Source organism: Podarcis liolepis, assembly GCF_965112155.1.
Source record: "Podarcis liolepis genome assembly, chromosome: 15".
Classification (NCBI taxonomy): domain Eukaryota; kingdom Metazoa; phylum Chordata; class Lepidosauria; order Squamata; family Lacertidae; genus Podarcis; species Podarcis liolepis.
Genome location: NC_139566.1, coordinates 33,112,170 through 33,124,813, shown reverse-complemented (window position 1 = coordinate 33,124,813; position 12,644 = coordinate 33,112,170). Strand labels below are relative to the sequence as shown.

The 12,644-nt window shown below is 46.9% G+C and overlaps 1 protein-coding gene and 1 long non-coding RNA gene across 40 annotated transcripts in view; one reads left to right on the top strand and one right to left on the bottom strand.

Moving 5' to 3' along the window:
• Positions 1-12,644, top strand: part of ARVCF (ARVCF delta catenin family member) — a 608,790-nt gene that overhangs the window by 589,646 nt on the left and 6,500 nt on the right. For 36 of the 39 annotated variants that reach the window (XM_083479021.1, XM_083479017.1, XM_083478996.1 and 33 more), the window contains 3 exons: positions 107-197; positions 2,173-2,226; positions 7,035-7,126. In XM_083479021.1, coding sequence (XP_083335147.1) covers positions 107-197; positions 2,173-2,226; positions 7,035-7,126 — 237 coding nt within the window. Of the gene's footprint in view, positions 1-106; positions 198-2,172; positions 2,294-3,049; positions 3,228-3,725; positions 4,496-7,034; positions 10,047-10,308; positions 11,628-12,644 lie in introns of those variants that run through there. The other 3 variants (XR_014519914.1, XR_014519915.1, XR_014519916.1) reach the window with 2 other exon arrangements.
• LOC310695124 lies at positions 95-7,410 on the bottom strand. The gene is made up of 3 exons (XR_014519936.1): positions 7,330-7,410; positions 4,183-4,370; positions 95-235 (listed from the first exon to the last, which is right to left on the bottom strand). It is a non-coding gene; the product is annotated as an uncharacterized lncRNA (long non-coding RNA).

The following is a 12,644-nucleotide window of genomic DNA, read 5'->3' as shown; positions in this document are numbered from 1 at the left end:
TGGTTTTGTTGGAATGAGCGTTTCATGCTAACTTTCTGAAGCGGCTTTTGCTTTCCGCTCTGTTCCCTGCGAAGCTGCTGACTCTGGCGTTTTCCTTTCTTTCCAGTCTGCGTCTGCGACTCCTAAGGGATCCAAAGGCACCTTGTGCAAGTCTGGCTATGACGACAGCACCCTGCCGCTCGTGGATAAAAGTCAAGGTCTGTGCTCGTCCCAGAGGGGCCCGTCTTGAGCTCTTCTAAGCAGCCATGTGAAAATGAGAAGATACTGGGGGTCAGGCTGGACGCGATGCCAACCATTCATTCTAACACGTTTATTCAATCAATATATATTCCACCTTTCCTCCCTAGAGGCTCAAGGTGGCACAACGACCCTGCAGAGTAGGTTAGGCTGAGAGACTGGCCTCACTTAAAGCAATAACATGCCACTTTAAGCAGTCACGACTCACCGCAAAGAATCCTGGGAAGTTTGCCTGGCGCCTTCATTATACACCTTTAGGTGCCAGGCAAAAACATTCCTTTTTAACCAGGCCTTTGGTTGATTTGATTGACATCCTATGTATGCCGTTTTAAAATGTAGGGTTTTGGGGGGGGGGGCGTTATTGTGTTGCTGTTTTTATTTTGATTCTATATTTTGTGGCTTTATATTTTGATTTTGTTCTGTGAACCGCCCTGAGACCTTTGGGTTTAGGGCAGTATATAAATTCATTATTATTATTATTATTTGCCTCATGGAGTTACAATTTTCAGAATGGTTTAATGGTCAGTCCCTCACCCCAGGGAACTCTGGGAATTGTAGCTCTGTGAGGAGACTGGGGCGGGGTGGGGGAGCTCCTAACTCCTCTCAGGACCTCTAACAAACTATACGGAGTTATTTGCGGAATCCATGACAGTTTAAAGAGTATAATACTGCTTTAAATGTAAATAGTGTGGTTCGAATCCCCACGACGGGGTGAGCTCCCGTTGCTCGGTCCCTGCTCCTGCCAACCTAGCAGTTCGAAAGCACGTTAAAGTGCAAGTAGATAAATAGGTACCACTCCGGCGTTCCCATGCACTGCTCTGCTTCACCAGAAGCGGCTTAGTCATGCTGGCCACATGACCCGAAAGCTGTACGCCAGCTCCCTCGGCCAATAAAGCAAGATGAGCGCTGTAACCCCAGAGTCATCCGCAACTGGACCTAATGATCAGGGGTCCCTTTACCTTTACCTTAGTGCTGAGAATTGCTAAGAAGCCCTTGTTCTCCTCGCAGAGCTACAATTCCCAGAGTTCCCTGGGAAGAGGGATTGATGGTTAAACCGCTCTGAGAGGGGAATAGGCATCCCCTAACAAACTACAGCTCCCAGGATTCTTTGGGAGAAGGCATGGCTTTTTAGAGTGGTATCATGGTGCTGCCTCGCCAGAGTGGTGCATGCTCTGGTTATCTCCCACTTGGACTACTGCAATGTGCTCCATGTGGGGCTACCTTTGAAGGTGACCTGGAAACTACAACTAATCCAGAATGTGGCAGCTAGACTGGTGACCAGGAGTGGCTGTCAGCACCATATAACACCAGTCCTGAAAGACCTCCGTTGGCTCCCAGGATGCTTTTGAGCACAATTCAAAGTGTTGGTGCTGACCTTTAAAGCCCTAAATGGCCTTGGCCCAGTATACCTGAAGGAGCGTCTCCACCCCCATCGCTCAGCCCGGACACTGATGTCCAGCTCCAAGGGCCTTCTGGCAGTTCCCTCACTGCAAGAAGTGAGGTTTTACAGGGAACCAGGCAGAGGGCCTTCTCGGTAGTGGCACCTGCCCTGTGGAACACCCTCCCACCAGATGTCAAGGAAATGAACCACTATCTGACTTTTAGAAGACTTCTGAAGGCAGCCCTGTTCAGGGGAGTTTTTCATGTTTGATGTTTTATTGCTTTTTTATTCTTATTAATATTCTGTTGGGAGCCGCCCAGAGTGGCTGGGGAAACCACATGGATGGGGTATAAATAATAAAGTATTATTATTATTATTATTATTATTATTATTATTATTATTATTATTTACTTTAAGTGGGCTGGAAGTCACCAGCCTGTAACATTTGCTTTTAGCACACTCAGAAAATTCTTGCCTCCTTCCCTCTCCGTGGATTGTGAGGCCTGATCCGCCTCTCCAATAGTCCAACTAGTTTCTATTCTTCTCTCCTGTAGATAACGAGAAGACTGGAAGTCGGGATATGATTCCTATGGATGAACTTGGGCCAGGTAAACGCAGTTACAGATCAACCTCTTCTGCCTTTTCCCCATAGTGGAGCTTTTCCCTCACAAGGGAGTTCGGCTTCTCAAGAATAAGTGCTTTCAAGTGTCTGAACTTGACATTTCAGAGCTGATTTTTTTTTCTTTCCAAAATATCAATAGCATTTTTAAGCGTGTGTGTTTGTAAAAATGTAAAGAGGCAGGTAGAAATATAGATATGTGGGTGTGGACAGCTACTCTAATTTTATGTGGCCCTCAAGATAGGGATGGGTGAATCCTGACAATCATGGTTTCTCTCAGTTTACTAATTTTAGGTTCAGTTCCCCATTTCCAACATCAGTTTGTGCTTTTGTTTTCTTGAAAGAGAGTCAGCACGTCACTGCAAAGTTCTCCTGATACGCAAATTACTGCGTGCATTTTTATCTAATATACATATTTTTTGCAAGCAATTTTCCATAAGATACTGCGTTTTTTTGTGTGTGTATGTTGTTTTCATTAATGTAAGCAGTTTTGTACACACTTTACTTAGTATATGAATTACTTGGTTGGAGAACTGCATGGCAAAATTCGGAGAAGCGTGCATTTCAAAGGAGGACTGCGTTTCAGGAAGTGCAAATTAGGTAGATTTGCCTTTCAGTGCAACTGAATTTGAACTGAACACAATTTCTCCTCCATCCCCACCCTTGGCCTAACTTCAGAAATGGCCTGAAAGCAAACCGTCCTTTCCTTAGCTGCCCACTGGGCTTGGGAGGAAGAGTGAGACGAAGGGCTATCAGATAAAGTGTGTATGAGAAATGGGGATGGGGGTGTCAGAAAGAGAAAGAAGCGTTAGAGTGGCAGAAGGAGAAGGGAGAAGATTTTGGGTACCACCACTTTGGAATCTGGCTCCACTCTCCGCTGGCTTCAGCCCCACCCATAATTGGCAAGTGAAAACGGCCCTCCACAGGAAAAAGAAACATCTACTTGTCAAAATTAAAAATTAAAAAATAGTCCAGTAGCACCTTAGAGCAGTGTTTCCCAACCGGTGTGCCGCGGCACACTACTGTGCCGTGAGACACCGGCTGGTGTGCCGTGGGAGGGAGGCGGGCGAGTCGGACGGCGAGAGGCGGCGGCGGCGGCGGCGAGGATCCGCGTCGAGCCGGGGGCGGCTCCGCGGTGGTGGTGCCGAGCGGCGGGGCAGCTCGCGCAAAAGGGAGGAGCGCGAGACAGCGGAGGAGGAGGAGGCCGGCATGTCCAGGCAGCAGCAGCAACAGCAGCAGCAGCAACTCCCGGCGACGGCTCCTCCTCCGCCCGCTATCGCCGCCGCCGCCTCAGCTGCCCTCGCTCTGCTGCCTCCTCCCACCCCGGCAAGGGGAAGGAAAAAAACGTTCACTTTTGTGCGTCCCCCCCCCGCGTGACGCTGCGCGCTGACGTCACGGGGCGGGGCTTTAATGGTGGTGTGCCGCGAGAATTTTTTCCGGTAAGCAGGTGTGCCGTTGCCCAAAAACGTTTGGGAAACACTGCCTTAGAGACCAACTAAGTTTAGGTATAGGGGACGCAGGTGGCACTGTGGGTTAAACCACAGAGCCTAGGACTTGCCGATCAGAAGGTCGGTGGTTTGAATCCCTGCGACAGGGTGAGCTCCCGTTGCTCGGTCCCAGCTCCTGCCAACCTAGCAGTTTGAAAGCACATCAAAGTGCAAGTAGATAAATTGGTACCACACCGGCGGGAAGGTAAACGGCTCTGGTTCGCCAGAAGTGGCTTAGTCATGCTGGCCACATGACCCAGAAGATATACCTCTGCTCCCTCGGCCAATAAAGCGAGATGAGCGCCACAACCCCAGAGTCGGTCACAACTGGATCTAATGGTCAGGGGTCCCTTTACCTTTACCTAAGTTTAGGTATAAGCTTTTGTGTGCATGCACACTTCTTCAGACTGTTTTTTAATTTTTAATTTCGACTGCGTCAGACCAACACAGCTACCTACCTGAATCAACTTGTCAGTAAAGCATGATTATTTAATTGCATTTTCTGGTAATCTTCTCTTATGGTCTCTTGCTCCAGCTTGTGGAGAATCACAAGTTTGAAAGATCTCAATGATACAGCATCATTCTAGGGGCATTTTGGGAATTGCTGGGGTGGGGGCATTGAGAAGGAAACGGTTGTACAGGAATCCTACAAAAAAAAAAAAAGATGAAACAGATGAATTAAGGGGCAGTTGTGGGGGCTGCTTTCACATGTAATTCAGAGAGTTTTTTTAAAAAATATTATATTAATAAACAAAATAAGCCAAAGAAAAAGAGCATAAAGAAAAATACTTTTACAGCAGGTTGAAATCAGCATATGGTTGGACTTTATCACTGAGTAGTTTGCAGATTTTTGAACTAATTCAGGGAACTTTGTTAATTTCCCTGAATTAGTTCATTCCAAACAATGTTCATTCCAAGTGGTGGCCACTGATGTTTACTGCAGATAACGCTACGCTAAAGGGTATGGCTCCATTTACAGCTGGTTCCTATATTTTAAGTCTGCGCTGATAAAATCCAACATCTGAGAGTTTCGGATTTGCATCTGGAATAGAAAGCATTTAAAAATAAATAAATAAATGTTAGATCCAGCTTTCTCATCTATGAGAAGGAAGGTTGCGTGCGTTTTTAAAAACCAAGTACAGCTCCTCTTGAAACCTAAAACTGTAACAACAGGAAGGAAAAAGATTCTGTTGTGTTGCTTTTCATTTACCTCACTTCAAACCTTCCAGCCAGCGTGAATAAGCTGTGAATATGTTCCTTGCTTAAGGGAAAGCTCCGATATACATCCTCTCGGTGGGAAGAGATTCACTTCAAATGAGAACGCACTGCAGGGTGACCATGTATTAACCAGCCTGGCAGTGTAAAGCTGAGGATCAGAAGCTACTTTGTTGGAACATATTAGTTATGTACTCAGAGTAAAAAGGGTTTTCCATCGATCGGCATGCATTGTGACTTTAAGAAAGACTTACGGGGGTGTAGAGGGAAACTGGATCTCAAATGCAGGCAACGGCAGATGGTAGGATTAAGAACGCTGTCATAGACCTATTAGATGAGGCTGATGGACCAAGCTAATGGCCCGTGCCATTCAGCATCCCATTCTCACAGTGGCCAACCAAATACCTGTGGAAAAAACTGCAAGCTGTGGGAATGTTCAAGGATGCAGGAGAGGATATATTGTCTGATAATAGCCTTTCCAACTTGTGTTAACAAGTTCACAATTTAGCAGAGTAACATTCCCCTTTTAAAACTTGGAGCGGATGCGTTTGCTGAGGCTCGCTAAAGCCTCTATAATAACTGTTCTGGTATTTTCCCCTTATTCCCTCATAAAAGATAAGACACAACACAGTCTTCTATAAAAGTATAAATAGGTTTACTCACACATCATTCTGTTCACAATAGGATCCCAGAAGGCAGACTTAGCTTAGAAAAGTAACATATACCTAGAAACTATCTCATAAGAAGACAGTCCCTTTGTCCTCTCTTGGCTGGAAGCCAAGAGGGCATCTTTGGCTAAGCAGATGTTGCTTCTTCAATGCATGTAGTCAAAAGAGAGATATGGCTGCCCTGCCCTGTGCTTTTGTCATTACCTGCACAGGTGAGGCCACACCCACCTCTAGTCACATGCAGAGGAAGTCTGTCCCAGCCCAGAAGGAAACAGGAAGTTTACCTGCTGGCTGGACAAACATTCCTCCCCATGTGAAAACATGTTCACTCTAGGAATGTTGTACTTGACTGCTCTTGTGTTTCACATCCCACACAAGCTGGGCATGAGGGCAACAGCACTCTGCCTGTCTGCAATTCTCAGCAACTGGCATCCAGAAGCACTATGCCTCTGACAGTGGATGGGGTACATAGCCTACATTGACAGCCTTGTCCTCCGTGAAATTGTCTAATCTTCTTCTAAAGCCACCCATGTTGGTGGCAGCCACTGCCTCTATCAAGCTTGAGGTGGCATAGATGGTTTTCCATCTCCCCATTTTATCTTCTCCTGCCTGAGCAGAGGAGCAGCCTGAACTCCCTCCTCATCTATATCTTCCGTAGGGTAGTGTGAGGGGTTGTGACAGGTATTTGTGGAGGTGGTCCTTCAGGAGAGGGGCTAGAGACCCGTTTCCTAGGAGGTCTTCACCTCTGAAAGTTAGAGGTGTCTGAAGCAGGGCTGCCAGTGGACCTCTGAATAGCCTGGCAGGTTTGTGGGGCGACAGGGAATCCCTCATTATGCCCAAGTGCTCAGATAACATAAGAACATAAAGATGTCTTTGAAAAGACCTCACAGGTGCTCAGCTGACATCATGGGACCAAAGGGTGTGGCAACACTTTTAAATGATAAACTTGCACATAAATTAAGAATAGCAGGAGGAACCAGACAGAGACACATTTGTGGGGTAATGATGGAATTATAGTTTGTTGTGTATAATCTAGATAACAAAAGACAGGTCCTTGAAGTCTACTCTTAATATACAGACATTATAATATGTTAGTTTCATTGGACATTACATTTCTGCAATCCAGGGAGAAGATTTTCTTTTCAGCTAAGGCAAAGTAATTTTGCTGCATTGTTTGGGGCAATTTGTTCTAATGTATCTAGAGAAACAATTTTTTAGAAAAAATAAAAGAAAAATGCCTACAGATGCTAGCAGTGGAACGACGTCTTTGTATGTGTGTGTGACCATGTTGTGCTAGTTTTGGGATGGGGTGAAGGTTTGTATCCACTGTGGTGCTGTTTTTGAAACAGTGGAACGGGCACCCATTTAATGCCATGCTGCCATTGATGCCGCAGATTCCTTTATGGCCTCCTCTCATTCCTCTGCAGATGGCTACTCGACCATCGATCACCGGGAGAAAGAGCGAAAATACAAAGCCAATGACAACATGGGGGACGCGTCAGAGAAAGAACCACTAAAAGTAAGTTGTGTTCTTCCAAGTTGTGTTCTTCCAATTTGCAATGCCCCCCCACCTTTTAATGGAGTTTTGTGGGCCAGTGTAAGGCAAAATTAATTAGAATTGCTCTATATAGAGGTGCAGAGCTCCCCTTTGAATATCCCCAGCCATCATGGCTCTGATAATACCATCTGCTCATCTACAGAGGAGAAGATACTAGGCCTCACCTCCTTGCCTTTGGCCTCCATGTTGCTACCGCTGGTGCCTTCAGTAGCACTGAAGATCAGGGAACCTGTTGTATTCATTAGCAGTGAAGATCAGAGAATCTACTGTATTTGTTGGTAGTGAAGATCAGAGAATCGGTCGTTCCCCTCTGTGGTGTTCCCAACCCTCGTACAAGACACCGTGCTTCTAGAAGCTGGGTTTTCTGCTGTGGAAATTTTGATATAAAGAATGGGCGTAAAATGAAACCTTAGGTTGACACCTCGGTGTTGGCCCACCCTCCACACCACCTGCCCAGCCTGTTGGGATGGCAAGGGGAATTCCTGTGGGCCACTGTGTCCCAAGGACCTCTGTTTCCCTTTAGTCTCTTAGAATGACCCTTCATCCTTGCGGTTCTAAGAAGAAGGAAGTGCGTCCCCTCGCTCCACATCCCAAGGCCATTTCCTTCACAGGAAGTTTGAGTGGAGGAGGAAGAGCTCTTGGGGCAAGGCATTTCTGTGGAAAGCTAAGACCAAGACTCGGGGTGACAGCAGCAGCCATGTTTGATGGGGTCCTGGGCAAAGTGTGTTCTAGTGAGCCCCCTTCCTCTTTTGGTTTTGCCTGGCATCATTCGTTTCTAGGACTGAGTGGCAGAGGGCCACTCTTTTAATGACGTTTCCTCCACATGATGCTGCGTCGAGAGGCATTGTGTGGCGTTAAAATGGCAGCTGGACTCAGCCACCTGGTTCTGCTCAGACCACTGAGTTGGAGAATAAAAGCAAAGGATGGACCTCAGTGGTGGGCCCTGCTAGGATTTTTGGAGCCAGTGGTGCCATCAGGGCAGGAATTTGGGGACTAATGAGCCAAATGAGCAGGAGAACCCCTCAAATGAAGTGCTGCATGAAGTAACACATATGACCGTCTATAGAGAGCTCAGGATACCCCTAAGACAAGGGTGGGAGACCTCAGGTGCCAGGGGCCAAATGTGGTCCTCCACACCTCTCTGTTTGGCCTTCAAAACTCTCCTCAGAACACATCCCCCAGGCCAAACCCCTCACTGATCCCCCCCAAACCCCACCCAAATGTTTTTTCCTGACTGGAAGGCGTTCTTGAACTCTGGCAATGCCTCTTTCATGGTTGGATGGAGGACAGAGAGGAGTGTGGGTAGAAACTAGCCCATTGCATAAAGAGAAAATTTACATTTGTTGCTCCTCCCACTTTTGCCTCTGACTCCACCCACCACTGACTGACATGTGGTCCTCAGAGGCTTGCCCAGAACGGAATGCAGTCATTGCGCTGAAGAAGGTAAAATTTACATTCGTTGCTCCACCCAGTGAGAGTCCTGAGGTCCAGATAGAAATACATGGAGGGCCGCATTGAGCTCCAGGGCGTGAGATCCCCCGCCCCTGATATAGCAGCTCCTTACATATAAGGCACACACGGTTTGCTTTTGTTCTTTGTTCTGTCACTTTCAGTTCCTCCATTTGGAAACCAACCCCAACCTTAAAGTCTATAGCTGTGCAGGAGACTTTGTCCTGAGAATAGTCACTACCAGCACCTCTGCTCCCTTGTGGTTTCCGTGGTGAGAAGAACTGGAAATGCGTGCGAGTGTCTGTGCAAAACTAGGCGAGGTTGACTCTGCAGGCTTGTGCTCAAATATAATCTGGTTTCCCATCCTTCCAACTTACTGGTGGACATGGAACATGGAACCATCACGTGCTGTGGATTCCACAACACTTACTCCCTATGTTATGGGTTCCAGTGTCCCTGGGAAGTGATAGAGCATCTACTTGCTACCAGAGAAGCCAGGGATTGCACCTGGGACCTTCTGCATGCCAAGCAAGTGTACCTAACACTGACCAGCAACAAATCACTATGGCTTCTGCCTTCGAAAATCTCCCTTTATCTGGGCCCTCGGTCCTCTCCCAATATGTCAAGCTGCGCTCGTCATCTTCTCTCTTTTTTTTGTCCTAATGGTTTTGTAGTTGGCATCCTGTCTTGGGGAACTTTGTATCATTCAAGTTGCAAGGGTTGTTTCAGCTCAGCAATTTTGTCAGGGACTTTTTAATTTTCATCTGCCCGCCTCATTAGGGTAATCCCTCGTCTTCCCAGCCACACTCCCAGTGGCAACTCCAATAAGCCGCATGCTTTATTTAGCTGTGCTCGAGAGCCTTAAAGCTGTGGTGTGATCGCAAGACCCACTGCCCTCTTGACCCGCTGCTCTGCTTTCCGTATGAAGTTCCACCGGGCAGCACTGTTAGTGGGTGAAGATTACAGCTGTGCGTGGATTATGAGACCTCAATGACCCTTAGAGCTGGCCCTGCCCCAACGACACCATTGTTGTTGATACCCATTTGGCCTGACTGCAATTTTCTCCTAAGCCTGTGCTTGGCCAGGAAAGGGGACTTACTAGCTATCCCCTTTTGGCCCAGGTGAGCAGCACACAGATTACAACTGCCTTTTGTGTCAGGACCACAAAAGATAGGAGAGGATTTTTTCGCAGAGCTTTCTTACCTCTTGCCACTGAGTGAGGCTGGTGTCTTGACTGAGCTGTAGGCAGTAACCTGCGGCAAACCAGCCCCTGAGAACCAAGAGCCAGGAAGCAAAGCGAGCACTCAAGTCTGAAGAGTGAGTCAGAACTAAAGGACAAACCGAGAGGCAGGTGAGAAGTCAGGACATCAGAGCAGCGTGCAAAAGACTTCTCATTCTCCAACCTGTTTGTGGGTAGAGGAATCGGGAAGGTGTAAGAAGAAGAAGAAGAAGAGTTTGGATTTGATATCCCGCTTTATCACTACCCGAAGGAGTCTCAAAGCGGCTAACATTCTCCTTTCCCTTCCTCCCCCACAACAAGCACTCTGTGAGGTGAGTGGGGCTGAGAGACTACAAAGAAGTGTGACTGGCCCAAGGTCACCCAGCAGCTGCATGTGGAGGAGCGGAGACACAAACCCGGTTCCCCAGATTACGAGTCTATCGCTCTAAACGACTACACCACACTGGCTCTCAAGTATAAGCACTTGACTAAATTTCTTGAGGGGAAGGAAAAGTTCTCTGACATTTTCTCAAAGAGGTGGAGCTCACTATTAGCAGTAGCACAGGTTCCTGCTCTCTGTCGACATGCAGAGGGCCAGGAGGCCAGCTGATAAGCCCTAGCTGTGCCATCTCCTTCTATTGGCCCGTGCTCCGACGTACATCGGTGACCCGAGCTTCTAAAGTCAGGGCATGCTATTAGCAGAGTGTACTGCGCACACAGAATAGGCGTGAGGCTTGTGAAGTCATGCTACAGATTTATTAATCATAAATCAGAACAAAGAAACATGTCGTCTCTCTCTCATGTCGTCTCAGAGAGAACAGCAAAAGCAAAAGCTATACATACATAAATGGAAGTTCCCAGCATACTCTGCTGGAATGTAAACAGACGTGACATGCAACAATTCCACACATCTGTTCCTTAAGGTGGAACAGAATTCTCAACACTCTCCTCCCCCCTACAGGTATGTGTGTTAGTGCCACATTGGGTCAAGATGCGCAAGTGTTTATTCTGTAGAAAGGTGAGAGATAGGCCTCATTGCTCCATGGGCTGTATACTGTAGAACAGGCATGCCCAACAGGTAGATCTCTGGACGTCTGCGGTAGATCATTGGCTCCCTCCAAAGAAGCTGAACAACTGTGGCTCCTCTAAAAAAAGCTCAACATTTCACCTCTTCCCTGAAAAAACTCAACAACTTTGACCTGAACCCCCAAAAAGGGGTTAGATCACTGCCAGTTTTTAACTCTGTGAGTAGATCTCAGTCTCTTAGGAGTTGGCCACCCCTGCTGTTGAACAAGAAGAAGGCACATGATTCTAACAATGCAGTCCTAGGCATGTCTACCCATTGAGTTTAATGGGACTTAACTTCCAGCTAAGCGTGTGTGGCTAGTCCTGTCTGCTGTCTGCTGAGCAGCAGCCATTGGGTACCACAAATCAATACACATCCTCTGAGCTAAACTGGGCGTGATGCAGGATATCGATGGAATGGCCTGTTGTTTTTACTTTGAATGCAGCTGTGGGTGTTCTGAATTTTATCAGAGTAGTAGCCACGGGGCGCTTAAGCCTTCCTTTGTGGGCTATCTTTCCAATCAAAATCTCCTCCTTTCTCTTCCCTGCAAGTGCTTTCTCAACTACAAGGGGAAAGATACTGGTTCTAGGCATATTCCTCCCTGAAAGGAGAAAAGATGCTCAGGAAAGGAGCTGCCAGCAGCTGAAGGATTAAGCACTTCTCCTCCAATCAAATTCAGAGCCTCCACAACTGCTATTTAAAAAAAGTAATAATTTCAAAAAATAAAATACCAGCAGGAGACATACCAAGTGTCACTGGTATTGTTTTTGATTTTCTAACAACGAGAACAATCATAAAACAGTAGAAAGCAGTAGAAGTGTGAAAGCTCCCCAATCTTATTCCTGCAAATTGAGTATCCAAATGTTGCAGGTGCCGAAATGTCTCTGCCTTTGTGGAAGTTGAAATACAGTGGTGCCTCGCAAGACGAAAAGAATCCGTTCTGTGAGTCGCTTCGTCTAGCGGTTTTTTCGTCTTGCGAAGCAAGCCCATTGACGGATTAGCGGATTAGCGCTTTTAGCGGCTTATTGGCTTAGCGGATAAGCGGCTTAGCGGCTTAGAAAAAGGGGGGGAACCAGCAGGAACTCGCAAGACATTGTCGTCTTGCAAAGCAAGCCCATAGGAGATTTGTTTTGCGAAGCACCTCCAAAACGGAAAACTCTTTCGTCTAGCGAGTTTTCCGTCTTGCGAGGCATTCGTCTTGCGGGGCACCACTGTATGTAAGCCAGTGCTTCATCTTGGGCTGCTGGGCATGTGCCTTGTGCCATTGCTTGATGTCCTAAGCATATAAGGCATTAGACTTCTGGTAGGTCTCTGCATTTTCTCTAAGGAAGCCGTTCTTCACTCCAAAATATCAAAGAGCCCAGCTGGTTCATAGGGGTGCTGGATGAGATCCTTCTGCTGCTCACTAGTTAGCAAGATCTGCTTTGTCTTCTTCAGAAGTGTTTGCCGAAGATGTGAAGTTCTGTTCATATTAGGAAAGCAAAATATACACAAGCTGGATGCTTTGGCTTCCCTGCTCTCTCTCTCTTAGTTCAAGTCCATGCTTTTACTTTTGGAACTCAGGCTCAAACATGAATCAACACAAAACATGGATCAAGAAAGGAGAATGAAGTTTTCTTCTAATGCCTTTCCCAAGTTCACCTTATTTCTTATCTGTTCCCTGACTCAGCCTTCCTATAGAAAGGTTCATTCCCCCCCCCCCCTTCTAGGTAATGTGGACAGGCTGTGTTACTTTGCCACACTCT